This window comes from Telmatherina bonti (genome assembly GCF_933228915.1).
Source record: "Telmatherina bonti genome assembly, chromosome: 10".
Classification (NCBI taxonomy): Eukaryota; Metazoa; Chordata; class Actinopteri; order Atheriniformes; family Telmatherinidae; genus Telmatherina; species Telmatherina bonti.
The window spans coordinates 21,658,913-21,686,037 of NC_136628.1; the positions used below are offsets into that span (position 1 = coordinate 21,658,913).

Consider the following 27,125-nt stretch of genomic DNA (forward strand, 5'->3'; position numbering starts at 1 on the left):
CATGTCAAATAAAAGGTCCAATGTGGCTGTGTATGAATTAGCTAAATAAATAATCTTAATTTGTGAAGCATGATTATGTTTTAGATCAGAACAAAAGAACTGCAATCAGAGTGACATGTTCTTTACAATGGCCCCAATGCGGCTACCTTTGTGTTCTGACTATTTGAACAGTTTGTCACTACAGGCTGGTGAGTTTCCAGGCTTAAATTTCCTTTGCTAAATCAGTCATTTTCCTACATTTTAGAATTTCTCAATTGTAAAAAGAGGAACTGGAGAGAACTTTTAATCTCATGTTCTATTGTGTACAATTGTGTTGTGTGATTTGAGTGCCTCAGCTACTTTAGACCTTCTTCAAATGGTATTTTGAATGGGTGTTTGAGTGGCTCAGTGTGATACATGATGGTGTAAAAAGCTTGCAGTTCATTAATATCATTATTTAGCTCAAAAATCTTCAAAGAGATCACAGACAGCCTTAATTCCAATGAAATGGGTTGCTGTGTAAAATGTAAATGAGAACAGAAGACTGTGATTTGCATATCTTTTAAACCTGTCTTTATTTCTAACATATTACAAAGACAAGCTATTTAATGTTCAATCTGATGAATATTATTTTTATTTTTTTGCAAATATTCACTTATTTTGAATTTGATGTCTCCAACACGTTCCAAAATACCTGGCACAGGAGCGCAACATAAGACTGCTGAGGAATATATTTATAATAAAACGTGTTTCATGTGGAGGACCAGGGCGGTATATGAAGTAGCAATAGGAGTACATTTTGAAGATGAGTACTTAATTGTGAAATCAAAATATAGATTGTTAAATATAATTTATATGTCAACAGGTAAGCCATACAAAAAGAAACAAAATATTAATTCATTCTTAAATGCTGTGATTTGTGCATGTTTAAATGTTGTTTCTAAAAGAAGAAATGACACAGTTCATAAATTTGGTTATAAATAATTTTCCATTTCATTTGAAAAGGTCATTCCATTTTGCGTATCCATTCACTTTTTCTTCTTGTATTTTTAAATCCTATTCACAATTGAACTTCCTTGACTGTTTACCCGTACACTGACAAACCAGATGGCGATCTGCAAATACTTTAGGGAGACTATTACAGCAAACCCAAAACTCTGAAGAATCTATTCAGCATTAAAAATATGAGTTTTTCTCTAACTTTGAAGAGGACAAGCTTCTACTTTGTCAAATCAGAGATGCAAGACAGACATGTAATTGCCAGGACTTAAGGTCATTCTATACTATTATAAAAAAATTCAGAGAATCTGGAGAAATTTCTGCATATAAGCAGCAAGGCTGAAAACCAACATTTGATGCTGGTGACCTTCAATCCCTCAGGCGGCACTGCATTAAAGTCGGACATCATTGTGCAAAAGAATATTTGCGCATGGGAACAGAAACATTTCAGAAACTACAGTTAATTAACATAGTCCAACCCTAAATCTATAAGTGTATGTTAAAACTCTATATGCAAAACAAAACTTATGTATCAAAAACACCAGAAGACCCCAATAGATTGACTGATGAGGTGGACTGTCACACAGTGTTAAAGTGGCCTGTGGTCTGATGAGTCAATATTTTAAATTGTTTTTGGAAATCGGGGATGTTTTGTCCTCCAGGCCAAATTTCCAGATTTTCTAGATTTTTATCAGCAGGCAGTTGTAAAGCCAGTTTCTGTAGGTTATCTGTGGGTTAGTACTCATGGCATGGGAAACTTGCACATCTGTGAAATCACCATTAATGTCAAAAGGTACATACAGGTTTTGGCACAACATATCAGAAAGACAATGCCAGGTCACATCATGCATGTGTTACAACAGAGTGCAGATGCTAAACTGTCCTGACTGCAGTGCAGACTTATCTCCCACTAAAGATGTGCAATACATTATGAAGTGCAAAACGTAACAAGAGACCTGGACTGTTGAGCACCAGGAGTTGGAAATCAAACAAGCAGGGGAAGGATTTCACCTAGAAAGCTACAACAATTACTGCCCTCAGTTCTCAAATGTTTATTTGCTTTATTTAAACATGTTAAATGCATCAAATTCAAGTTTTTATTTAAAAAAAGGAAATTTTTCAGTTTGAATAATAAATATCTTGTCTTTGCAGTGAATTCAACTGACTATAGATTAAAAAGGATTGGCAAATCATTGCATTCGGTTTTTATTACAATTTTATACACATACACGTACACATACCAGCTTAATTGGAATTAAGGTTGTATTAATGATAGTCTAATAACAAAAGAAATATAATTAAAGATTATTAATCACATGCTAAAAAGTGGATCATTGTAGTTTCGGCGGATGATATTGTGATAGGTCTGGAAATATAACAAGTCTTAGTACAGCTGAATGGAGCAGCTGCCATCAAAGCTTAAGGTTGCAGAAACACTATATACCTCAAGGAATAGCTTCATATTGGCAGTCACCCATTGGCAGCAGTGTCATGCAAGAAGCACAGATTGTAAATTATGACAGGAAATCATCATTCTACAAAGCCAGTAACACAGATTAAGTAAAGAGGTCAAAGGGGAGGAAGTAGGACATGAAAAACAAACTCCTGTTAAAATCCAACCTTTTCTTCTTCATGTTGCTTTTGCTTTGTCTCAGTTTTTACTTCATTAATTCTAAAACTATATTGCTTGGATGAAGAATAAAGACCAATGGTCGTAAAGTCATCCCAGCATCAGGTGTATCGGCGCTCCAGATGGGCTTGCTCGTGAGTTCAAGGTTTAGAACAATACGATCCTGTCAGGAGTGCCGGCACTCCTGACAGTCTTAAGCGTTAAAACACAGTAAAAGCTTTGCCAGCTATTTTGAGCGCCAATTATTGCTTTAGCTACTCCGGAAGCCCTACACCTCCTGAAGTGATGCTTTGATGGAACCGATTCCATGACAACTGCTCACAACATTTAAAGAAAAAGGAGACAATTGCTCACACTTTTTCAAAAATCTATATTTACAACCAAAAAAATGTTAGTACACAGATGCACACATATAAATATGTTCACAAATTGATCATAGTTAATAATTAAGAAATTATGTATAAATACTTTTTAAATACACTAAAAAACTATGCATGTAAAACAGAATTTGTTTGTAGTTCTAATAGTACACTTTATTTCACACACTGGTGAGACAACGTTAAAAGGACTTAGATGCTGCTTACATAAGGTGACATAGGGAAGTTGGACAACCTTTTGATAAATCTGTTGGGAAGCAAACAAGAAATATTGTGACACTGAATTGTATTGTGTGGTGAACGAATCCCAATCCCCTTTCCCACAATGCTGTGTGGTTGTCCTTTCATGCTCTCTACAAAAGTGCCTTGTTTATCCAGAGAACACTTGCAGGTTCACAAATAAACCAAATATCACCTGCACCTAAACAATGCAACCACCCAGACTTTACATTAAGGCCCATCTTCAGGTACCTTCAAAGCAAAGCCTTGAATAAAGGAACTCACAGGAAAAGACAGATGATTTTTTTTTTTCTTTTTGAAAAATAAAGATTTTTTTTAAATTCATGAACATTTAATTTAAATATAGATGTCTGATATTATTAGCATACCGATATTATTGACCAATTTTGAAATGCCTCTCCCTGAGCCGTCACCTTATCATGGTGGAGGGGTTTGTGCGTCCCGAAGATCCTAGCAGCTATGTTGTCGGGGGCTTTATGCCCCTGGTAGGGTCACCCATGGCAAACAGGTGTCTAGGGGAGGGACCAGACCAAGCACGGCTCATAGACCCCTATGACGATGACAAACCTGGGCATAAATGTTCCCTTGCCCGGACGCGGGTTACCGGGACCCCCCTCTGGAGCCAGGCCTGGAGGCGGGGTACGAGAGCGTCTGGTGGCCGGGCCTTCGCCCATGGGGCCCGGTCGGGCTCAGCCCGAAAGGGTTACATGGGCCCCACCTCCCGTGGGCTCACCATCTGCGGGAGGAGCCGTAGGGGTCGGGTGCAATGTGAGCTGGGCGGCAGCAAGGGGCGGGGACCCTGGCGGTCCGATCCCCGGCTGCAGAAGTTGGCTCTAGGGACGTGGAACGTCACCTCTCTGGTGGGGAAGGAGCCTGAGCTTGTGCGCGAGGTTGAGCGGTTCCGACTAGATACAGTTGGACTCACCTCGACGCATGGCTTGGGCTCTGGAACCAGTACCCTCGAGAGGGGCTGGACCTTCTTCCACTCTGGAGTTGCTCATGGTGGGAGGCGCCGAGCAGGTGTGGGCATTCTCATCAGCCCCCAGCTTGGTGCCTGCACGTTGGGGTTTACCCCGGTGGATGAAAGGGTAGTTTCCCTCCGCCTCCGGGTGGGGGGACAGGTCCTGACTGTTGTCTGTGCTTATGCGCCGAACAGCAGTTCAGAGTACCCACCCTTTCTGGGGTCCTTGGAGGGAGTGCTGGAGGGTGCTCCTTCTGGGGACTCCATTGTTCTGCTGGGGGACTTCAATGCTCACGTGGGCAATGACAGTGAGACCTGGAGGGGAGTGATTGGGAGGCATGGTCCCCCCCCCTCTGAACCCAAATGGTGTTTTGTTATTGGACTTCTGTGCTCATCATGGATTGTCTATAACGAACACCATGTTCCAGCATAAGAGTGTCCATATGTACACCTGGCATCAGGATTCCCTGGGCCGCAGTTCAATGATCGACTTTGTAGTCATATCGTCGGACCTGCGGCCACATGCCTTGGACACTCGGGTGAAGAGGGGGGCGGAGCTGTCAACTGATCACCACCTGGTGGTGAGTTGGCTCAGATGGTGGGGGAGGAAGCCGGTCAGAGCTGGCAGGCCCAAACGTGTTGTGAGGGTCTGCTGGGAACATCTGGCTGAGTCCCCTGTCAGAGCGAGCTTCAACTCCCACCTTCAGCAGAGCTTCGAACATGTCCCGGGTGAGGCGGGGGACATTGAGTCCGAATGGGCTGTGTTCCGTGCCTCTATTGCTGAGGCGGCCAGCCGGAGCTGTGGCTGCAAGGTCGTTGGTGCCTGTCGTGGCGGTAATCCCAGGACTCGTTGGTGGACACCAGCAGTGAGGGATGCTGTCAAGCTGAAGAAGGAGTCCTATCGGGCCTTCTTGGCCTGTGGGACTCTGGAGGCAGCTGATGGGTACCGACGGGCTAAGCGGCATGCGGTTTCGGCCGTTGCCGAGGCAAAAACTCGGGCATGGGAGGAGTTCGGCGAGGCCATGGAGAAAGACTTCCGGATGGCTTCGAGGAGATTCTGGTCCACCATCCGGCGGCTCAGGGGGGGGGAAGCAGTGCTCCATCAATACTGTGTACAGTGGAGATGGGGAGCTGCTGACCTCAACTCGGGACGTTGTGGGTCGGTGGAGGGAATACTTCGAAGACCTCCTCAATCCTACCAACACGGCTTCCCATGAGGGAGCAGAGCTGGTGGACTCAGGGGTGGACTCTCCTATCTCTGGGGCTGAAGTCGCTGAGGTGGTCAAAAAGCTCCTTGGCGGCAAGGCCCCGGGGGTGGATGAGATCCGCCCGGAGTTCCTTAAGGCTCTGGATGCTGTGGGGCTGTCCTGGCTGACACGCCTCTGCAGCATCGCGTGGACATCGGGGGCAGTACCGCTGGATTGGCAGACTGGGGTAGTGGTCCCCCTTTTTAAGAAGGGGGACCGGAGGGTGTGTTCCAATTACAGGGGAATCACACTCCTCAGCCTCCCTGGTAAGGTCTATTCAGGGGTCCTGGAGAGGAGGGTCCGCCGGATAGTCGAATCCCGGATTGAGGAGGAGCAGTGTGGTTTTCGTCCTGGTCGCGGAACAGTGGACCAGCTCTATACCCTCTCTGGGGTCCTGGAGGGGGCATGGGAGTTTGCCCAACCAGTCTACATGTGCTTTGTGGACCTGGAGAAGGCATTCGACCGTGTCCCCCGGGGGCTCCTGTGGGGGGTACTCCGGGAGTATGGGGTACCGGACCCCCTTGTACGAGCTGTCCGGTCCCTGTACGACAGGTGTCAGAGCTTGGTCCGCATTGCCGGTAGTAAGTCGGATTCGTTTCCGGTGAGGGTTGGACTCCGCCAAGGCTGCCCTTTATCACCGATTCTGTTCATAACTTATATGGACAGAATTTCTAGGCGCAGCCGAGGGGTTGAGGGGATCCGACTTGGTGGCCTCAGGATTGGGTCCCTGCTTTTTGCAGATGATGTGGTCCTGTTGGCTTCGTCTGGTCGTGATCTCCAGCTCTCGCTTGAGCGATTCGCGGCCGAGTGTGAAGCGGCTGGGATGAGAATCAGCACCTCAAAATCTGAGACCATGGTCCTCAGCCGGAATAGGGTGGATTGCCCTCTCCGGGTCGGGAGTCAGGTCCTGCCTCAAGTGGAGGAGTTTAAATATCTCGGGGTCTTGTTCACGAGTGAGGGAAGGATGGAGCGTGAGATCGACAGACGGATCGGTGCGGCGTCTGCAGTAATGCGGGCTCTGCGCCGGTCTGTCGTGGTGAAGAAGGAGCTGAGCCAGAAGGCGAAGCTCTCGATTTATCAGTCGATCTACGTTCCTACCCTCACCTATGGTCATGAGCTGTGGGTCGTGACCGAAAGAACGAGATCTCGTATACAGGCAGCTGAAATGAGTTTCCTCCGCAGGGTGGCCGGGCTCTCCCTTAGAGATAGGGTGAGGAGCTCAGTCATCCGGGAGGGGCTCAGAGTAGAGCCGCTGCTCCTTCGCATCGAGAGGAACCAGTTGAGGTGGCTCGGGCATCTGGTCAGGATGCCTCCTGGACGCCTCCCTGGTGAGGTGTTCCAGGCACGTCCCTCGGGGAGGAGACCCCGGGGAAGACCCAGGACACGCTGGAGGGATTACATCTCTCGGCTGGCCTGGGAACGCCTCGGGATCCCCCCCGCAGAGTTGGCAAATGTGGCTGGGGAGAGGGAAGTCTGGGCTTCCCTGCTTAGGCTGCTGCCCCCGCGACCCGACCCCGGATAAGCGGCAGAAGATGGATGGATGGATGGATTTTGAAATGCAATTTTGGAAATTGTCAGTATTTTATTTAAATTTTGTAATGACATAACTTTAACACAACATGCACATATTATATATCAAACGCTTCAGCTATGTCTCCTCTAATTTAAAAGGGCAAAACATAGGAAATGCCATGAATAGTTTTCCAGATATTTTTGTTTGTTTGGCACAGCTTGCTCAAAATATATTGGTATAGGTTGATATTGGTATTGAAAATTAAGAGTTAGACAAAATAGGTATGTCAGATATCTGAATACTGAATATCTCTAAATTTCAAGTTAAATTTGTGAGCATTTGACACTTTCCATTAATGTTGTGTGCATTAATAATTTGTGCTTTATTACACAATTTAAAACCCAGGTTGTGAGCATTTGTCTCCCCTTTTTTTAAAATTTTTTTTTATAATAAAGTTGAGTAATTGTCTACACACAAAGGAAAGTAACAGAGTTTGCCCCAGACCGAGCTTTAGCGCTTGATGATAAGTTTAGACTGAGAACAGATTGGAATAAAATTACATTCCAGAGAGGCGTCATCTCTAACGAGGACAGATGGGCCAGTTTGACCACTCTGTGAAAGTGTGTGGGAAGGTACTTTAACTAGAAAGAATAATGCCACTCAACACAAAATGGCAAAAGAACTGATAATGTTATCATTGAATATGAATAATATTCAAATCTTTAAACAATCCTGATGAATTTCAGATTCAAATAATATATAAAAAACAGCTTTTGAAATTCATGTCTTGCTTTCCAAATCATAATCAAAAGCCCAGACCAGATGTAAATTTAGAATTATGTATATACATATATATATATATATATATATATATATATATATATATATATATATATATATATATATATATATATATATATATATATAAATATAAAAAAAATTTAAATTTTGTGGGAACATAAATGATGTAATAAAGTTCTCTGATAACTACATAGATTTTCTAAAAGGCTACGTGTAAATATGTGTATTTTTTATTTAATATAATTTGTCTACTTGAATGCAAGTAGTGAAAAGTTCAGCATTTACTGAATTGAAGCTGTGGGGCAAAAAGGAAAAAAAAAATGGATTTCATCCTTCCATATTCACCTTTGGAACCTCTCTTTCACAAAAAGCCTGGTAGTATTTGGCAGTTACTGTTGCTCACTGTGATGTGGGTGGGAGCTCTGCACCAGTGGTGAGAGCCAAGCCAGAGCCTTGGAGGATTAGAAATGGAAATGACAGGCGTGAAATGTGAGAATCTGACCCTTTATGCCTTTTTACAGGAAAGAAGAACATCCCAAGAATAGGAAATAAGTAGAGAAGACAAGAGAAACTAAGAAAGTCTCCTGAGGTGCAGGAGGAATCATCAACAACAGCAACAGTACTGACTAATCTTGGTGGAAGGCTGACTCAACACACTCTCAACAGCCGCCCAACTGAGAATTCAAACACTTGTTCAAGCAAGGACAATGTGAAACCTTTCTTTTTCTTTGCAAAACAAAAAACACACAAAAACAAATGCTATGACAGTCAAGTTTCTGGTGTTTATATACAGTCAGAGGCTAACCTACAGCTTTCTCTGACTCTGACACCCCTGCTGTATTTTGTCTGTCTTCTATCAGTAGAAGTTGTTCAGTATCTCAGTGGTTTGGTGGTGTAACAGATTTCTCTTTCAACATGTGTTGACTCTTCTTACTCTGACATGATCCAGTGATGAGGCATTTCAAGGCCATGCTTGTGTTTTATCTCAATTTTTTTTTTTTGTTTAAATCATGTTTTTAATGAATCAGGATTCCACTCGTCAGATATGCTTGGTCATTTTAAGAAAGCAAAGTCAATTCACAGGGGGAAATACTTTCTGCCATGCTCTGTCTGCGGATTGCTTGATTGCTCTCAGCAGTTGCTGTTTACCTTATAGCTGTTCTGTCATAGTTTACACAGTTCGCAATTTATGTATTACACACACACACACAATAATGTGGAGCTGATTTGGTCTCTATGAAAATGAATATAATTTGTGGAACCAGCCAAACCGGTCATTTATTGCCTGCCAAATCTCATGTCTGCAATCTAGCTGTTAGATTTAAAGCTCTTAAATGCAACATTTAAAATGTACTTTAAACTAATCGTGAAATACAACATCATACTGTTGCAAGGCAAATTTCCAGCAGTTCATTTTAGTGTTTGCTTAACCGACAGGAAACTAAAAGCAGGCGGCACAGCTGCAGTTTAGGAGAGTTTTTATCAGTGTCTGGCAGACCTCTGTCATAATGTCCTCTTTGACATTAAACTCTCTGGGCATTCATAGTTCAGAAGTGTCTACTGTGGATTCACGAGGATGGCTTTCCACTCCAAAAGACAAGGGCTTGTCAAGCTTGGTGCTTTGGCATTTAAAAATGGACAGGTGGCCCACCTCCATGATGTTGCTATCAATGAGAATAGACAACGAGCTGTTGCATCTTAGCCCTTCTCATGATGTGCTCAAGGCTGAGTCTGTTAACCTGTTCACACTCAGGTAGTCTGCCAGAAGCAGGGAACCCCTCCATATCGTAATATTTTATGTAAGTGACATGCAAGTTTATATAAGAAATAAAGGGCTGTATTTTAGATGTCTGTAACCCTCTGTCTCATCATTATATGGTTTGGAAAACAAAAAGTCATACAGCATAAAATAAGAATCAAATAAATTTCTATAAATCTCATTCATTCCATGAATCTATCTGCATACACACTTTTTAAAAAATCCTCTTCGTACATTTAACAGCATTGGAAAGATTTAAATGTATTTTGGGGATTGCAACTTAGGCATCTTTTATTAATGTCACTGTGACTTGCAGGAGCCATCTTGAAATTACATCTTTAATGGTCATTGATCTGCTTCACCCAGGGGAGCTTGTAATGTAATCCCAACACAGACTTTTTAAACAGTGTGCAAGCCAGGTTGTAAACACTGGCAAAGTGGCTGAAAATGTATTTCACTTTCAAACTTGAAAACTTCTAAAAGATCCCACTCGATTCTTATTTGAGTATTCACAATGGCGCTGGCAATCTCATCAGCCTCAGCATCATCCTTTTTCAAAGACGCTCCAGGAGCTTTCTCTTCTTCACTTTCCTTAATAGATCTTTGTGGGGCAAGCTTGAGAATAACGATGGCCACCTTATTCTATTCCCACTCACAGTGGTCTAGGACAATTACCCATAAATGAAGACATAGCCAGCAGTATTTCAAAAGGTTGCTCAGTCACTGTTTGACTCTTCAGGCAGACATGTTTCACAGCAGATTGGAAAGCCAGTAGACAATGGCCTTAAATAGTACAAGGCAGGTCTGCAGTAATAGTTCCTTGTCCTTGACAAACAAGTTTGACAATATAGGGACAAGTGAATTTGAATCAAATATCTCCTTTTTTTCCCCCCTCAAAGCCCCCTTGGAATAGAGCTACCACATAACATGATGAAGCAATAACCTCCACAGTTTAGGTCAGAGAGTATGATAATACTAGCCTGATGGTAAAGATCCCCTGCCTTATTTAAAATAAATATTCATTTCATCTCTGTCTTGCTTGGTCTCGGCACAGCTTCCCCTGGTTCAGTGGTGTGTAAACAACTCCTACATGTGGTGATATTGGAGGAGGTCTCTCTGGGTTATGGTGTGTAACTGAGATAGAAATATATCATTACAGGGTGGGGACTGACGGGATCTGAGGGACAAAGAGACTGAGAAATAAGAATATTGGATTCCGCTCCACACATACATGCCCTAACATGCAGCCTGTCTGTTCCATCTGCCTGTTTTGTTCACACATGCACACACACACACACACACACACACACACACATTTATATATATATATATATATATATATATATATATATATATATATATATATATATATATATATATATATGTATATATATATATATGTATATATATGTATATATACAAACTTAGCATAGGGTGTCTGTTAACTGCATGTGAATGTGGGTGACGGACTGTTCCAGTGACTCTGCTGGTAATATAATCTCCTGTATTCCCCCAGATCCCACACCAATATGTCACAATTGTCATTTATTCCCACCATGGCTGCCCCACAATCACACGGCTTTTCACATTGGACACTCTTTGATCCTGTCAAGATGATGAACACTGCAAGTACATTCCACTTTACACCGACACATTTGTACATATATTGCATATTAACATGTGCGACCCTTTGTGTTTCCGTTTTTGTGTTGTTTTTATCTTTGGAGGGGTCAGTTCTGAGGGTGGAAAGGTCCTACAGCAGGAAAAGGGTTTACTACTAGAATAATGTGACTTTTTATTTTTCCATTTAAATGCATCACGCAGTTGCATGTGCAATTACCAGGAAAACAAACAGTCTATTGGTCTCACATTTAGCAAGTTCCTCCAGATGCTAATTCACACCTTCTTATTCCAACAAGGACGTGGTTTAATTAGTGGCAGAAATGCATTTGTGGTTTAACAAAGTAGAACATTATGTGAAAATGTGTGTCAATCATCATTCTGAAAGCAGACCTTTCCATGAAGTAAACAGGTCCTAGATGTGTCTGATAAATACGACGCACAAAGCAAGTGATTGCTAAGTTAAAACCTGTCAGAAAGGACCTGCTTTTATGAGAGTGATTAATTCTTCCTTCCCCCATTAAATCAAGAGGCTTTTCAGCATTTTATGATATAATTTATGTATTCATTTACTTAGGTAAACTAAAGAGTGACAAAGCTGCAGTGAGTGTTTAATGAATGTAGTTTGATTTGAGGTAGCACTTTGAGATCTTGCAAACTGAGACACTTTTCAGTGACAGATCAACAAAACCTTTTCAAGCAAAAAGAACGCTAAGTGCAAGTTTGAAACAGCATGACGACAGAGATTCAATGTAATCTACCAAGTAATTAAAATGAAAGATAACGCTGATATCAGTTCAAAACTTTCTGAAAGGACAGGATTGATTTTTTTTCTTGTTTCCTTGCTTATCTGAAACATGATAAATCCTAATGTCTAATAGGGGACTGATCTGTATGGACATAAGCTGAGGTAGAAAGGATGTTAAAACAAAACTTGAGAAAATGTTCAGTAGTTTCACTGAGAGTCAATCATCAGTTCAGGTGGAGGTTCTGGTGGAGATTTATCACTCACTGTTTAGTGTTACCAAAGTCACTTTCCTAAACATGAGTCCATCTGAATAACTGAGTAAAAATAATCTATCTTCCATCTTATTTAGGGTTTATGGGCTTTTTTCTACCAGGGGTGGAAAAAGTATGGCAAAATTGTAATTAGGTAAAAGTATCTTAAATTCTACTCAAGTAAAAGTACTCATCTGAAAATCTACTTGACTAAAAATAAAAAAGTACTAAATTTAAAATGTACTATGAGTAAAAGTTACGAAACAAAGGAGTCATCATCCAATCAGAGTGAATTTCGCCCAGCGTTTTCCTTTCAGTGAGTGTCGAGTTTCACTGAAGTAGATTGACAGGTGGAAATGGACAGGCTGTGACATTCTGCATAAAGCCTGTTCAGGCTGATGTTCTTTCCCTGCATCTATGTTTTTATCAATAATTTGGGAGGTTTCCACTGTAGTGATGTAAAATACTAGAGTCAAAGTGTACTTGAGTTAACGTAAAATTTGGCATTACTTAAAATAATACACTCACAAGAACTACTCATTTACAGTTACATGAGTAATTGTAATTTGTTACTTTCCACCTCTGGTTCCTTGTCCATCACATGTCTGACTAAGCTTTTGGATGTATGGATGTTGGATTTTTGGAAGAAGCTGGAGAACCCAGAGAGAATATGTACTCTTCTGGCTGAGATTTGAACCAGGAAACCCTATTTTAAGGCAAACACTGCATTTTACAAAAAGGATAAAGAACACAAAACAAATACCATTAATTTGCAAAAGATTTTATTTAACTGTGTACCATGCTGCCAAGAGTGGGTGACTGTATTGGAACATAAATATCCTAAACTTTAAGCTTCTTCATAAATCTGGAACTACCTGCTCACTTTCTGAAGGAAGTCAAAGGGAACATGATGCACTCGCAAGCTTTCATTTTGCTTTACAGGAAGCTCTTCTCTCAGTAGTGGGCCAGTGGGAAAAGCAATAATCACCTGAAGAGACACAATACGCCTGATAGAACTCATTAGTATACTATGTATTATGTTTCTCTTTCCTTGTTCATCAGAAGAGAAATAAAAGAAACAAAGTGGTAACTTTTGCAATATATTACAAAAACACTCATTAAATGGTTTGCAAAAGAAAAAAAACCAACAATATACTATATAATTTTGTACATAAAAGATAATTGTATTTTATTTCATAAAGTCTTATACTGGTATTAATTAGCATGCAGATATGGAGAATATTAGAAGCTGTTTAAGGAGTAAAACTATCTACTGAACAATAGATCTGTAAATCTATGTAAATCTGTCATAAATGTTAAATGTCTGTATGTCAACCCTTGGACGAGCTGGGTTGAACTTTGAATTTCCCCTTGGGGATGAATAAAGTATCTTTGATTTGATAAGTTAAATCAGTTCCATGAAAATGTATGCTACAACTGGTATTTTAAAAATGCACGTAAAAAAGGAAAACAACAAAAAAAAAGTTAAAAGAATAAATATGGATCAGAAAAAATGAAATGCTGATCTTATCAGTGAGAGTAGAAATAAATACATTATTATGCAGTTTTAATTAGAATAAAAATCATGCATGGCTGGGGATAGAATATTTTGTGGTTTATTAATCCTTTGTATGAGAGAAGAAATAATAAACCAAAGCTCTGTGAAGTGTTTATGATAGCACAATTAATTGGGCATTTAAGATTTGCAACACCTGACTGCTTTGATATTCCTGTTATTGAGCGGCAGTGATCTGTTGGGCTATGCAAGGATTTTGAAAATAGCTTTCCAAATCTTTTTTTTTATTTTTTTTTTTTAAGTAAGAGTTCTTTTCAATAAAACAAAACTGTGTTTTTCAGTCCAAATTTGCAGACATTTATGCCAAAAACTGGGTGAATAGATGACAGAAACCTCTGCAGAATCTGCATCTGTGCTGATGCTCTGTGACAGTCTTTCCTCTATTCTTTTTCTTTGTCTTTTTTATTTGATCCGGAGCCACATCTGTTTTTTTCCTCAAAGACGTAATCTCATCATTTCATGTCATAATCTTTTTTCCCAGCATCCTCCCCCAACCTTTCCATAACTGTCTTCTTTAAATAATTGCAAAGCAGATGGTTTGTAAAGCTGAGGAGAGCAGGAGCCAGGGAGGAAATGTGCCTCATTGGATGAAATTTAGAGCAGCTCTCTGATAACAAGCAAAGGTAATGTAATAGTCACAGACCTGAAGAAACAAACAGAATCTACTTGTTACACAGCTGTTGATGCAACAGCTGGATCGGTTTCACAGTACTAAAACTTCAAACATTTCCTGTCCTTTTAAAGCTTCAGAAACACAGCTCTGTGTTGTCCAGGACACTGCTTCTCTGTTTATCACAACATTAGTTTAAGCCGTGCTGCATTGTTTTGGGCCGTTTTTATTTGTACTGGACGGTGCAGAAGTGATGAAAATACTTTCCAAAAATGTGAGATTAATTATGATGTTTGTCCCAAAAAGTAAATGACAGCCCAGTATTACTGTAGCTGACATGCCTGGGACGTGACCAACAACACAGAAAATTTATAGCTTCCAATGTAACTTTTTGAGATCATTAGCTGGATTTTGAATGAGGTTTTTTTTTTTTTTGAAGAACCCCAGTTGCGATTTGCAGGTGTTTCAGTCGCAGTTCTCACAAAATCTCATCCAGCTGATGATGTTTTTATGAGAATCGTGACTTTTGAAAGGTAGCGATGTAGCATTATTCTGGGGTTTTCTACTCGCTGTGGAGAATTTGCCACAGCTTTTTGAAGCTTTTCTCCCCCATTTACATTTCTAAATTATTAAAAAAGTTCAGAAATGAACTGGTCACATGATCTTGGTAAGGGGTCATGTGATCTGGGGACGTGTAATGTAAAAAAAAAAAAAAAAGTGTTTTTATTGCAATTTTGCAATATATTTATATATCAAAACATCTGAAAAACTACCTCATGAGAGCATAAAAACATTTCAGCCATATTTGAGTTTTTTTTTTAAATGTAAGTGTTTTCATTTGCATTTTTACTGCCATATTTAGGTTTTCCCAAAATTCTAGGAGCAACGAAAATGGAACATTCATTGACACAGCCTCTACTGTGTTTTCGAAGATTGCAAAAGGAAAATCTCCTAATTTGATTAGATGTAAAATAAGGGATAGACTTATTTAATTTAATGACAATTTCCCATCTTCGTAAGCTTTACTCTGACAATGTTGACGGGGTGTTTGTATGGCATAACATTTGTTACTGTGTCAATCACTATCTCAGGTGTGATGCATGAAGAGAAACACTTGTTACACACCTTTAACCTCCTTTTCATTCCTGAACCAGCGTAAGTCAGCCGCAGGCTTGCTGCCCTGAGTGATGCAGGTCAGAGTGAGCTGGTCTCCCTCCATCGCAGGCTTTGTCAGGCCATTGATCTCTGGCATCTTCGGCACTCCTGGAAATCACAGAGATGGAGATAATTCACCCAGAGCAGTGTGTCATTATGCAACAATAATTCCATTACGCCTTAGTGGAAATTCTCTTCCAGCTTACGCACCTGCAGAGAAATTAAAGACCAGAATACAGAGCTTCCCTGTTTCCTCCTGCATCACATATCTGGGGAAGGTATTATTGGCCTTTGCTTTCTTACAATTTGAGTCATTGGAGTTTCTTTCTCACACCCAAACATGTAGATAATTTTGATGCTCGTTTCTTTCCAGTTTGCACCTGTCTCTGGAACTCAGTGGTGATAGGGTTAAGTGGAATTCTGTTTCTCCTCACAGAATAGAGAAATTGCTTTTAAAGAATGTCCAGGTTTGTCTAAGTACTCCACAGACCTTTGCAGGAAGAGTTTTCACTGGACTAGTAATTGCCATGACAACAGAAAGCCTGAAAAGTATAAATCACAGAACGTAGACTGAGAAAAAAAAGAGAAAAAGAGAAAAAAGAAAAAACGAAAGCTGTTTATTTATGCATGTGTGTACATGTGGCATGCTTGTCACCGCAAAGGAGGCCACAAGGTTGCAGAGAAATGTTAATTACTGGCCTTTCCTGTAATGAGTGTTTTAAGTAAGTTGTGTCTGCCCTTCCATTGTCAATGAACAATAAGTCTGCCTCAGGCTGAGTGACTGAAAGGTCTGTCAGTCAATGCCATTGACTCACTCTTGCCTTGTCTGTCTCACCGCCTTCTGTAAGGTTTATGGGATTATTACCAGAGTCCTTCTGTTTTATGTTTATCATTTACTTCAGGATAGAAGCTGCACACCAGCACAAGCAACTGCACCTGCCTGGAAACTATGCCTCTCATCTAATTAAATATAATGCAGATGATGTTTAATATGCATGTTGTTCTGTGCAAAATGTAAATTTCTGTGCTTGGCAGAAGGGTTGCTCTGTCTAAGTAATATGGAATGACTGCAACTACGTGCAGCAGCATGGCACACACAAGCGATAGCTTTTCTCCCAGACTGAATAAGAGTGTCTGAAGTAAAATGTTCGTCTTATGCAGTCACCTTTCCCTTGGCTGGGGAGAAGCTGCACAGCAGTAAACCCTCTCTTTTTTGTTTGTCTGTGTGTGTGTGTTTGGGTGTATGGGAGGATTTCTCTGCTTATTTGTGGACTGGTCTGTGCCATCATGTATTTGTCTGTCTGAAAGACTGTTTAAGCTTCATCAACAGGGTTTTAAACACTGAAAACAAAGCTTGTATTCCAATGAATGGTTAGAAAAAAATACAAAAAATAATAGTTACTATATTTCACTTTCTGCATTCATTGTGATATCTACATAAAGTTCTTATTGATGCTGTAATTAATCTTAACACAACAGAGTTGTCAGTAATTAATTTGGATATATTTTTGCCTTGTGTGCTTTTCCTGTTTGGATCGGGGCCTGAAAGGACGTGAATTTTCCACCAGGCTTCTTCTTACTCATTACTGAGGGATGACACTGGAAGCGTGATGCAGTGTTGTGATCCTTCATGATATACCAACCTGGCAGAATTCTATTTTTGTGCAGGTATTCATGCCCCCCCCAGTTTTAGATGTCTCTGCTGCAGCGCCACAAGGTTCGTGTTTGTGGCTGCAAGGATAAGGTTTCGACAACGATCTGACTGTGTTTAAATTTACAGTGCATTACTGCTCCCTTCAAGATGGTATTTTGAAATAGAAAACCTTTAAACAGTTGAATTGTCCAGTGATTCATTCAGTAACATTTCTGTTAAATTACTCTGGTAATGTAAAAAACAAATATTTTTTCTATCTGTGCACCAAATGATTTGAGTGTCAGTCTTGTATGTTTATTTTTAGTTTGGCATTTAGTCTAAATCATTTTCATTTGTATCCATTCCCAACAGTCACTGTGTTGATGCTGTGTCAGATAAACCAGGCTTTTTCCATATCATTTTGCATGATTATTAAAACGCCTTTTCTATTTCCTGGTGTGCACTATTAACTATTGTTTGGTACTGCAAATAATTTTCTCCATATTCTTATTGAGCGACGGCCTTTAATGCCTATAATTTTCAGAATGCTTGTTAACACAGAGAGCCAGCTAATGGTCCTTGAGTGCACCAACACATCTATTAACAATAGCGAAAACTAATTGGAAAGATAATAAGCCCAGTAGCAGGAAATGAGGCCATATGTGTGTAAGACGATCATCAAAAAACAAAAAAAAAACCCACTACTTAATAGCGGGAGGGACAAACTAGATATTTATGTTTATCTGTAGCTGCTGGCAAAAGCAACAGGCTATTTTCAACCACATTAAATGAAAAGTAGACAAACTGTGGACCCAGAAACAAACAAGCAAACATAAACACTGAAAAATCATGTTGGGAGCTCAACCAAGGTTACACCATCTCCTTAAGTGTAATAATGTTAGTAATGTTAACAATCATATAATAATTAATACAGACAATCATAAAAAAACTGTCTTTTTATACAAACTGATTTTATAGGACAATCAGTGATGTGTTACAACTCTGTTCTGCTCCAAGTACATTTTGATTATACATAATAATAGTTGTTAATGTTTTTAACAGTAAATTAACACTTATTAATGCACTAAGTAACATTAAATAAGGGACCCTTATTGTAAAGTGTTACCGACAATAGTTCAGTTCTAAAATGAAAGTAATATGTTACTTAATATTTCAATAAACTGTAACTACCTGGTTAATGGTTTCCAAGAGAATTGCTAGATTTTTTGTCATCATCTGACCCTTTTCATCATCTGACGCTATGTATGTGTATATATATATATATATACATATATATGATGAAAAGGGTCAGAGGACAGAATAGTACTTTAGAAAACACATCTTAGCAAACACAGTTGTAAGGATCTACTCCCAAAATTGCCATCCTGTTTTGCTAGATCTGCAGATGTGTTTGCTCCACACCTGGAAGCAACAATGTCACACCTGTTTTTTGGACACTGCAAATAGCTCTGGCAAAAGTAGGGTTTTCTCTGAACAACTGCAAATCAGAACACTTAAATATGATGTTTTCACCATTCTGGTGTTGTGCAAAGGTTTATATAGAGACCGATGTTTACCGTGTTTTGTGGTGTTCTTACCTAGAACAGTTAGGTAGGCTTTGGCTGTTCTGACAGGCATGGTGAAGAGCGAGCAGGTGTACATGCCTTCATCTGACAGTGTGACATCAGTGATGCTGATGGTCAACTCCGACCATGATGCGTGCACAAGCTCAATCCTGTTGTCCCTTAAAGCTGCAGACAGATAGACAGCAAACATTACACACTGCTTGAATAACAGGAACATTTATAGTCGTGGAGGGCAGGAGAAAATATCACCTGTGTGAGCAGAACAACATTTTTTTGGTGCATCTGTAAAATTTGATCAAGTGCAAGCCTTGAAAATACTTCTTGCAATTTATATATGATTGTCAAGTTTTGCAAAGGGAAATATTTTTTTTCTTCTTTTTATTTTAAATTAATTTTGCCACAAACAAAATGTGCCAAAGGTACAAAAATGTATGCTCACAAAAATTCAGCTATGTCTTTTTGAAAATACATTCTCAACCTATTTTATGTGCTGCAAAAATGAAAAACAAAACAAAACAAAACAAAACAAAAAAATCATAAAAAAAAAGCACATACTTATCTTGACCCTTTTAAAACCTGGCTGAAGAAATGGGGAGAGAATTTTTTTTTTATTTTCAAACTGAAGTTTTTTGGCCCCTTTCAAAAATGATAATTAAAAAAAAGTCTTTACGATATTACCACGGAATTTGTCAAAATTATTTTAGTGCATTATAGTATTATAAATACACCCACAGCAGAAGACGAGTATCAGATTGTGTGCAACAGGGTTCAAGCCAAGTTTTTAGGTGATACAAAAAGTCTCATAAATGCTGCATGTCTCAAATATGTCATATATGGCACAAAAGGGTTCAAAAATAACTTTTTTTTAAATTCTGAAAATGAAGTAAATACAACAACCCGACAGTAAACCTACAAATACTTCTACAATTTTCCTGACCAGAAACCATAATGGACATTTTCTTATAAGAAAATTTAATCTTCCAAAAGACATAAGGAATGGAAATCAATACTGCAATAACAGGCACAGAGAGAGTCCTAATGAGAATTGGCCCAGTATGAGAGATAAAATAGATTTGCTGAGATTGAGCAGCCAGTTGACAGCTACTAAGTCTTCAAACTTGACTTTACACTTTGTTTCTATGAGGCAGAGGAAGTTTGCACTGAAACTCTTTAATGCGGGACACCTTGAACAGAGCAGTGGTCATGTCTGTTTTCTCCAACAGTACACTGTTGGATAAGAAAAAGAAATTACATAAGATGAAAGAAAAGACCATGCGAATAATGTGTACAAAATGTGGTTCCTGTTTTTCTGGCCTTGCTTAAGAGATCTATTAAAGGAATCTTTTTGCATGAATAAAGCCTTTCTGCACACTGTGTTTAGTATGAGCAGCCAAGGCTGCTTTGCTTTTAATCTCCATACAAGTGACTCCGAGCTCACTGCATTTAAGTACAGTGTGTTTCTATATGAGTGTGTATATTTGGTGTTACATTCAACAGAGAAGAGGCTTTATTTATTTATTTTTGCACAGATGTTTACAGTATCTGTCATGACAGCACATTCCCATCATGTAATATTTACTAAGATGTCATCCGAAAAGGAAAAAAGAAAGAAAACCACATTCTGCTGCCTATTTATATGATTTATAAAATGAAAGACAAAATCTGTGTATGTTCTCCAAAATTACTGGTTGTAAGAAAGCACTCTTAAAGTGTCTAAAGTACTACATAAATACGACATTCTTAAAACATTCACATAGCATTCTGTTTACTCCCCCTTCATATTGCTTTGAACACCTTTATTATTTACAATCTGTCAATTAAAAAAAAACATTAAATTGAATTATATCCCCCCAAAAAATTTTTTTTCATCATGTTATATAAATATGTCAATACAAAAAGTTAATTAATTCTGAATACATGTTTTTGAAAGTGTAGAAAAATAATTTCTTTTAAAAAAAAAGTAACTTCTGTAGAAATACTAATTAAAACTGCAATTTATCATCAGTGGACAATTAGTATAATCTTTAAAGTGGAACTATTATGGGCATTTCAGGCTAATTCTTTTTTTTTATTTCTGAGACCAGAACGGCTGGGATTGATCGAATTATTGTCACAAATCGCTTTATTTACTTCAGAACGACCCTCTCCGTAGGCTGTCAGATCAGCCTGCGGGCAAAACGAGTGGATTGAGACTCTTCCGCATTAAGCCCCGCCTCCCGCCACTGCACTACATCAGGAGCGCACACCGCACCTGCTTTCGCCATCATAGTAACATCTCATAAATAGAAGGATTAGGCTAATATGAAGTTAATAAAAAACAAAAAAACAAAATACAATGTCAACACATAGCATACAGCCCTACATGTTGGAACCTGAATCAGAGCCTGAAAACGAAGTGGAAAACAGCAACCCACAGTAACAAATGCAGCAGGATGTTTCTCTTTGGTAAACTCACCAGCCATCGTTGGAAATAACTTTATCCGACATTTTCCACCCGCCTGATGTATTTGTACATGCCCTTGTTAACCAGTAGAAGGTAACTATTCACCGAACCTTATGCCCCGGGACGTCACAAGGATTTCCAAGTAGAAAAAACTCTCTGAAACGACGCGTTTTTCGTCGCCATGGAAACCGAACGGAAAGCGTGCTGGAATTCAAACTCAAACTCAAACATGCGTTTAGGTGATAAAAAACAGTGTCGTTCACATGCCTGATGAGGATTCAACACTGTAACACTGTAGAAAGCTCAGAAAACTTGAAATACCATAATAGCACCCCTTTAAATATGCACCACAACAAGACAAAGATGCAAGCTAGATGTTTTTCATAATTGATAAAAATATTTCTGCCCTCTTTCCATTAAACCCATCATGGTATTCTTCTAAACATGTTTTTATTGCAGAAAAGGACTGTATGTTCCTGCAAACAGAAGTGTATAAAACTTATATGCGAAAAGAATGTTTCAAAAGTAATAATAGAATTCATTCAAAACCAGAAATATCTGTATACAATGATTTTGAGCAAAACCACACATGAAAAAAACCTTCTGCCAACAGGCACAGCAACATTAAAAAGGTCAATCATTTAAAAAGTGGCAAAGGAAGAGAATGCTGAGAATCTCTGCTTATTCAATTACTCCACACCTCGTGTGTTCAGGGAGATTTTATGGCTAATTTTCACATGATATAAAGGCTAGTCAAATTACTTTTCCAGGCAAGCTGGCAGGAGCTGCTGCGCGCTGCAGAGGCTGTAAACTGCACAATACCTTTGTAACTGTCAGACCTTGTTAAATTTCAAGCCTGTCATGTCGGCGTGAAAAGAGGTGTTCGGCACATAAGCTGCATCATTTTTGTAGCCTCTGTGAATACATCCTGCAATGATCACAGAGCTGACAAATGCAGAGAAATGTCAGTGAACACACTATCTCATGTCATTTGGTCTGCCAAGGGATGGAGCGCTTTGCTTTGCTGGTTTCAGCCTACAGTAAATGGCAACAGAGTTGTAATCAGTTTGGGTAACCGACAGCTGCTCACTCTCATTTTTAGGCCCGAGCACCTTGGCGGTGCGAAGGCCTATTGTAATTGCAGTGTTTATTATTATTATTATTATTTTTATTCGGACACTTCGCGTGCTTTTTTGGAGGCCTGAACGTGCTCGAAAACTCACCAAATTTTGCGTACCCCCCCAAGGGAATACGAAAAATTTGATATTTTGAGGTGCTCCAGAATGTTTGGGCGAAACTGAACGAGAGCGCCACCTATTTTAGGTGCCCCGCCACTGCATGTCATCAATCTTTATGAAAATTCATACACATGATCTACATGCTAGGGCAAACAAAAAATCCTCTTAATGTCATGGTGAAATGTCGACAGGAAGGCAGCCATTTTAGGTCAAAGTCAATATTTTGGCGTTTTAGCACCTCGCATTTTAACGAACTCGTCCTAGAGCTTTTATCCCACTGAGCCACAAATTGCTCAGGATGTTCAGGAGGCATGTGTGATTAAATGTTGTGTTATTTCTTCTAATAGGAGACTTAGGTTACGAGGTGTGGGGCCTCAAAGTTTGATGTCTCGCCATGAAAAATTAAACAGATATAACTCCCACATAAAGCAACATTTCTGCACCAAATTTGCTAGATATGATGGCAGTCCCCTCCTACAGAGTTCTATATGTCAATATTTTGATTATGAAATAGCCACGCCCCCTGGAGGTCAAAAGTGTTGTTTTTTGCTCACACACCCATAACTTGGGCTTGGTGGACACCACATGGCCCAAATTCACTCAGGCATCACAAAACATGTTGGTGAAGAGATCTGGTAAAGGACGTTGCTCTACGCTGCACGGCGTGCCCGTGACGCCATGGCAAAGTTCCATGCGGCGGCGTGACATCATAAATCACTATAAAATTGTCAATTTTGATCTGATCACCCTAAAACTTATAGGGATTAATAAGGGATCAGTCCTGAACAGATTAATGTGACCATTGCTGGTGTAGACCTAAGCCCCGCCCACTTACAACAGGAAGTGGTTTTTTCCACGTTTGAGGGTCATGCTTCTAAGCAAATGGTCCAAAACACTTGAGCCTCCTCCAAAACATGTCAAACCCTTTCATGATGCCACAATAAAAACCTCAAGTCGCTACGCTAAACGGGACATGGCGAATGGCGGTCCAACGCCATGAAACAGGAAGTACCTGTGACCAAGCCATGGAACCTTGGACCGCCACCATACTTGCCATGACTGATGACAGTAAGGCCCTGAACTAAGCCCCATTGAAACATAATGGAATACATGGAGCATGTCTCCATAGCGCCCCCTACAAAATTTCAATCAATCAGCCCCACCCACTACATGGACCGACATGGATAAAATTCAGCACAGTTGGAGAAGCTTCCAGTACCTTCAAAAAAGTCTCTTGGACATATGGGCCAAATCCAACAGGAAGTCGGCCATTTTGAAAAAGGTGCCATATTTGGGGTCATTTCTTTGCCATGCATTTTAAACAACTCCTCCTAGGGATATTGTCCAACTGACACCCAACTTGCACAGGATGCTCAGGAGGCATGTGTGATTTAAAGTTGTGTTATTTCTTCTAATAGAAGATTTAGTTTAGGAGGGGCGGGCCCTCAAAGTTTTATGTCTCATTAACAAAGACTTATTGCTAAAACTCCCACATAAAACAACATATCAGCACAGGAATCGACCCAGTTTGATGCCAGTCCCATGATGAACAAAATATACAATGCAATAATATGACTATGAACTAGCCCCACCCCTTGGCAACAACAAGTGTCTGACATCTTGAACCAGGAAGTACCTGTAACAAAGCCATGAAACCTTTTATCTTCACCATACTTGCCATGAGTCATGACAGTTATGTCCTTAATAGAGTAAAATTACAATATAGTGGAAAAGATAGTAAATGGCTACATAGCGCCCCCTACAATATTTTAATTAATCAGCCCCGCCCACTACATTGACTGACATGGATATGATTCAGGAAACTTTTAGACCCTCTCAGTACCTTCAAAAAAGTCTCTTGGACATATGGGCTAAATCCAACAGGAAGTCGGCCATTTTGAAAAGGGTGCCATTATTGGGGTCATTTCTGTCATTTTCTTTGCCATGCATTTTGAGGAACTTCTGCTAAGAATTTTGTCCAACTTTAACCCAAATGAGTCAGGATGTTCAAGAGGCATGTGTGATTAAAAGTTGTGCTATTTCTTTTAATAGGGGATATCATTTAGGAGAGGCGGGGCAGCAAAGCAGATGTGATGCAATGAAAAGGAAAACTGACATTACTCCCACAAAAAACAACCAACCTGCACCAAATTTGCTACAGATGATGCCAGTCATATCCTTCACATTTCTGTATGCCAATAATTAGATGATAAGTTAGCCCCGCCCCTTGGTGACAGGAAGTGACCCTTCATAAGGCCTAAATGGCCTGAAGTGCAGTCTGGCTGCACTTTAGGTTGAGAGAGGCATGGGAAGGATGTTGCCAGGGGAGGCGGTGGCATTATGCCGAGCGGCGCCATGGTGCGAGGGCCTATATCACCGCTTGCGGTTTTAATTAGGCCCGAGCACCTTGGCGGTGCGAAGGCCTATTGTAATTGCAGCGTTTATTATTATTATTATTATTTTTATTCGGACACTTCGCGTGCTTTTTTGGAGGCCTGAACGTGCTCGAAAACTCACCAAATTTTGCGTACCCCCCCAAGGGAATACGAAAAATTTGATATTTTGAGGTGCTCCAGAATGTTTGGGCGAAACTGAATGAGAGCGCCACCTATTTTAGGTGCCCCGCCACTGCATGTCGTAAATCTTTATGAAAATTCATACACATGATGTACATGCTAGGGCGAACAAAAAATCCTCTTAATGTCATGGTGAAATGTCGACAGGAAGGCGGCCATTTAAGGTCAAAGTCAATATTTTGGCGTTTTAGCACCTCGCATTTTAACGAACTCGTCCTAGAGCTTTTATCCCACTGAGCCACAAATTGCTCAGGATGTTCAGGAGGCATGTGTGAATAAATGTTGTGTTATTTCTTCTAATAGGAGACTTAGTTTACGAGGGGCGGGGCCTCAAAGTTTGATGTCTCGCCAGGAAAAATTAAACGGATATAACTCCCACATAAAGCAACATTTCTGCACCAAATTTGCTAGATATGATGGCAGTCCCCTCCTACAGAGTTCTATATGTCAATATTTTGATTATGAAATAGCCACGCCCCCTGGAGGTCAAAAGTGTTGTTTTTAGCTCACACACCCATAACTCTGGCTTGGTGGACACCACATGGCCCAAATTCACTCAGGCATCACAAAACATGTTGGTGAAGAGATCTTATAAAGGACGTTGCTCTACGCTGCACGGCGTGCCCGTGACGCCATGGCGAAGTTCCATGCGGCGGCGTGACATCATAAATCACTATAAAATTGTCAATTTTGATCTGATCACCCTAAAACTTATAGGGATTAATAAGGGATCAGTCCTGAACAGATTACTGTGACCATTGCTGGTGTAGACCTAAACTCCGCCCACTTACAACAGGAAGTGTTTTTTTGCACGTTTGAGGGTCATGCTTCTAAGCAAATGGTCCCAAACACTTGAGACTCCTCCAAAACATGTCAAACCCTTTCATGATGCCACAATAAAAACCTCAAGTTGCTACGCTAAACGGGACATAGCGAATGGCGGTCCAACGCCATGAAACAGGAAGTACCTGTGACCAAGCCATGGAACCTTGGACCGCAACCATACTTGCCATGACTGATGACAGTAAGGCCCTGAACTAAGCCCCATTGAAACATAATGGAATACATGGAGCATGTCTCTATAGCGCCCCCTACAAAATTTCAATCAATCAGCCCCGCCCACTACATGGACCGACATGGATAAAATTCAGCACAGTTGGAGAACCTTCCAGTACCTTCAAAAAAGTCTCTTGGACATATGGGCTAAATTCAACAGGAAGTCGGCCATTTTGAAAAAGGCGCCATTTTTGGGGTCATTTCTTTGCCATGCATTTTAAACAACTCCTCCTACGGATATTGTCCAACTGACACCCAACTTGCACAGGATGCTCAGGAGGCATGTGTGATTTAAAGTTGTGTTATTTCTTCTAATAGAAGATTTAGTTTAGGAGGGGCGGGCCCTCAAAGTTTGATGTCTTATTAACATAGACTTATTGCTAAACCTCCCACATAAAACAACATATCAGCACAGGAATCGCCACATTTGATGCCAGTCCCATGATGAACAAAATCTACAATGCAATAATGGGACTATGAATTAGCCCCACCCCTTGGCAACAACAAGTGTCTGATATCGTGAACCAGGAAGTACCTGTAACAAAGCCATGAAACCTTTGATCTTCACCATACTTGCCATGACTTATGACAGTAAAGTCCTTAATAGAGTAAAATTACAATATAGTGGAGAAGATAGTAAATGGCTCCATAGCGCCCCCTACAATATTTTAATTAATTAGCCCCGCCCACTACATTGACTGACATGGTTATGATTCGGGAAACTTGTAGACACTCCCAGTACCTTCAAAAAAGTCTCTTGGACATATGGGCTAAATCAAACAGGGAGTCGGCCATTTTGAAAAAGGTGCCATTTTTGGGGTCATTTCTGTCATTTTCTTTGCCATGCATTTTGAGGAACTTCTCCTAAGAATTTTGTGCAACTTTAACCCAAATGAGTCAGGATGCTCAAGAGGCATGTGTGATTAGAAGTTGTGCTATTTCTTTTAATAGGGGATATCGTTTAGGAGAGGCGGGGCAGCAAAGCAGATGTGATGCAACAAAAAGAAAAACTGACATAAATCCCCCAAAAAACAACCAACCTGCACCAAATTTGCTACAGATGATGCCAGTCATATCCTTCACATTTGTGCATGTCAATAATTAGATGATAAGTTAGCCCCGCCCCT

The 27,125-nt window shown here is 40.2% G+C and overlaps 1 protein-coding gene across 1 annotated transcript in view; it reads right to left on the reverse strand.

Annotated features, from left to right (window-relative positions):
- LOC306761039 (cell adhesion molecule 2-like) overlaps positions 1-27,125 on the reverse strand; it is a gene marked incomplete at both ends in the record, with an annotated part of 235,215 nt that overhangs the window by 26,781 nt on the left and 181,309 nt on the right. The window contains 2 exons of the mRNA XM_079247119.1: positions 15,437-15,574; positions 18,698-18,850. Of these exons, the coding sequence (XP_079103245.1) occupies positions 15,437-15,574; positions 18,698-18,850 (291 nt within the window). The remainder of the gene's footprint in view (positions 1-15,436; positions 15,575-18,697; positions 18,851-27,125) is intronic.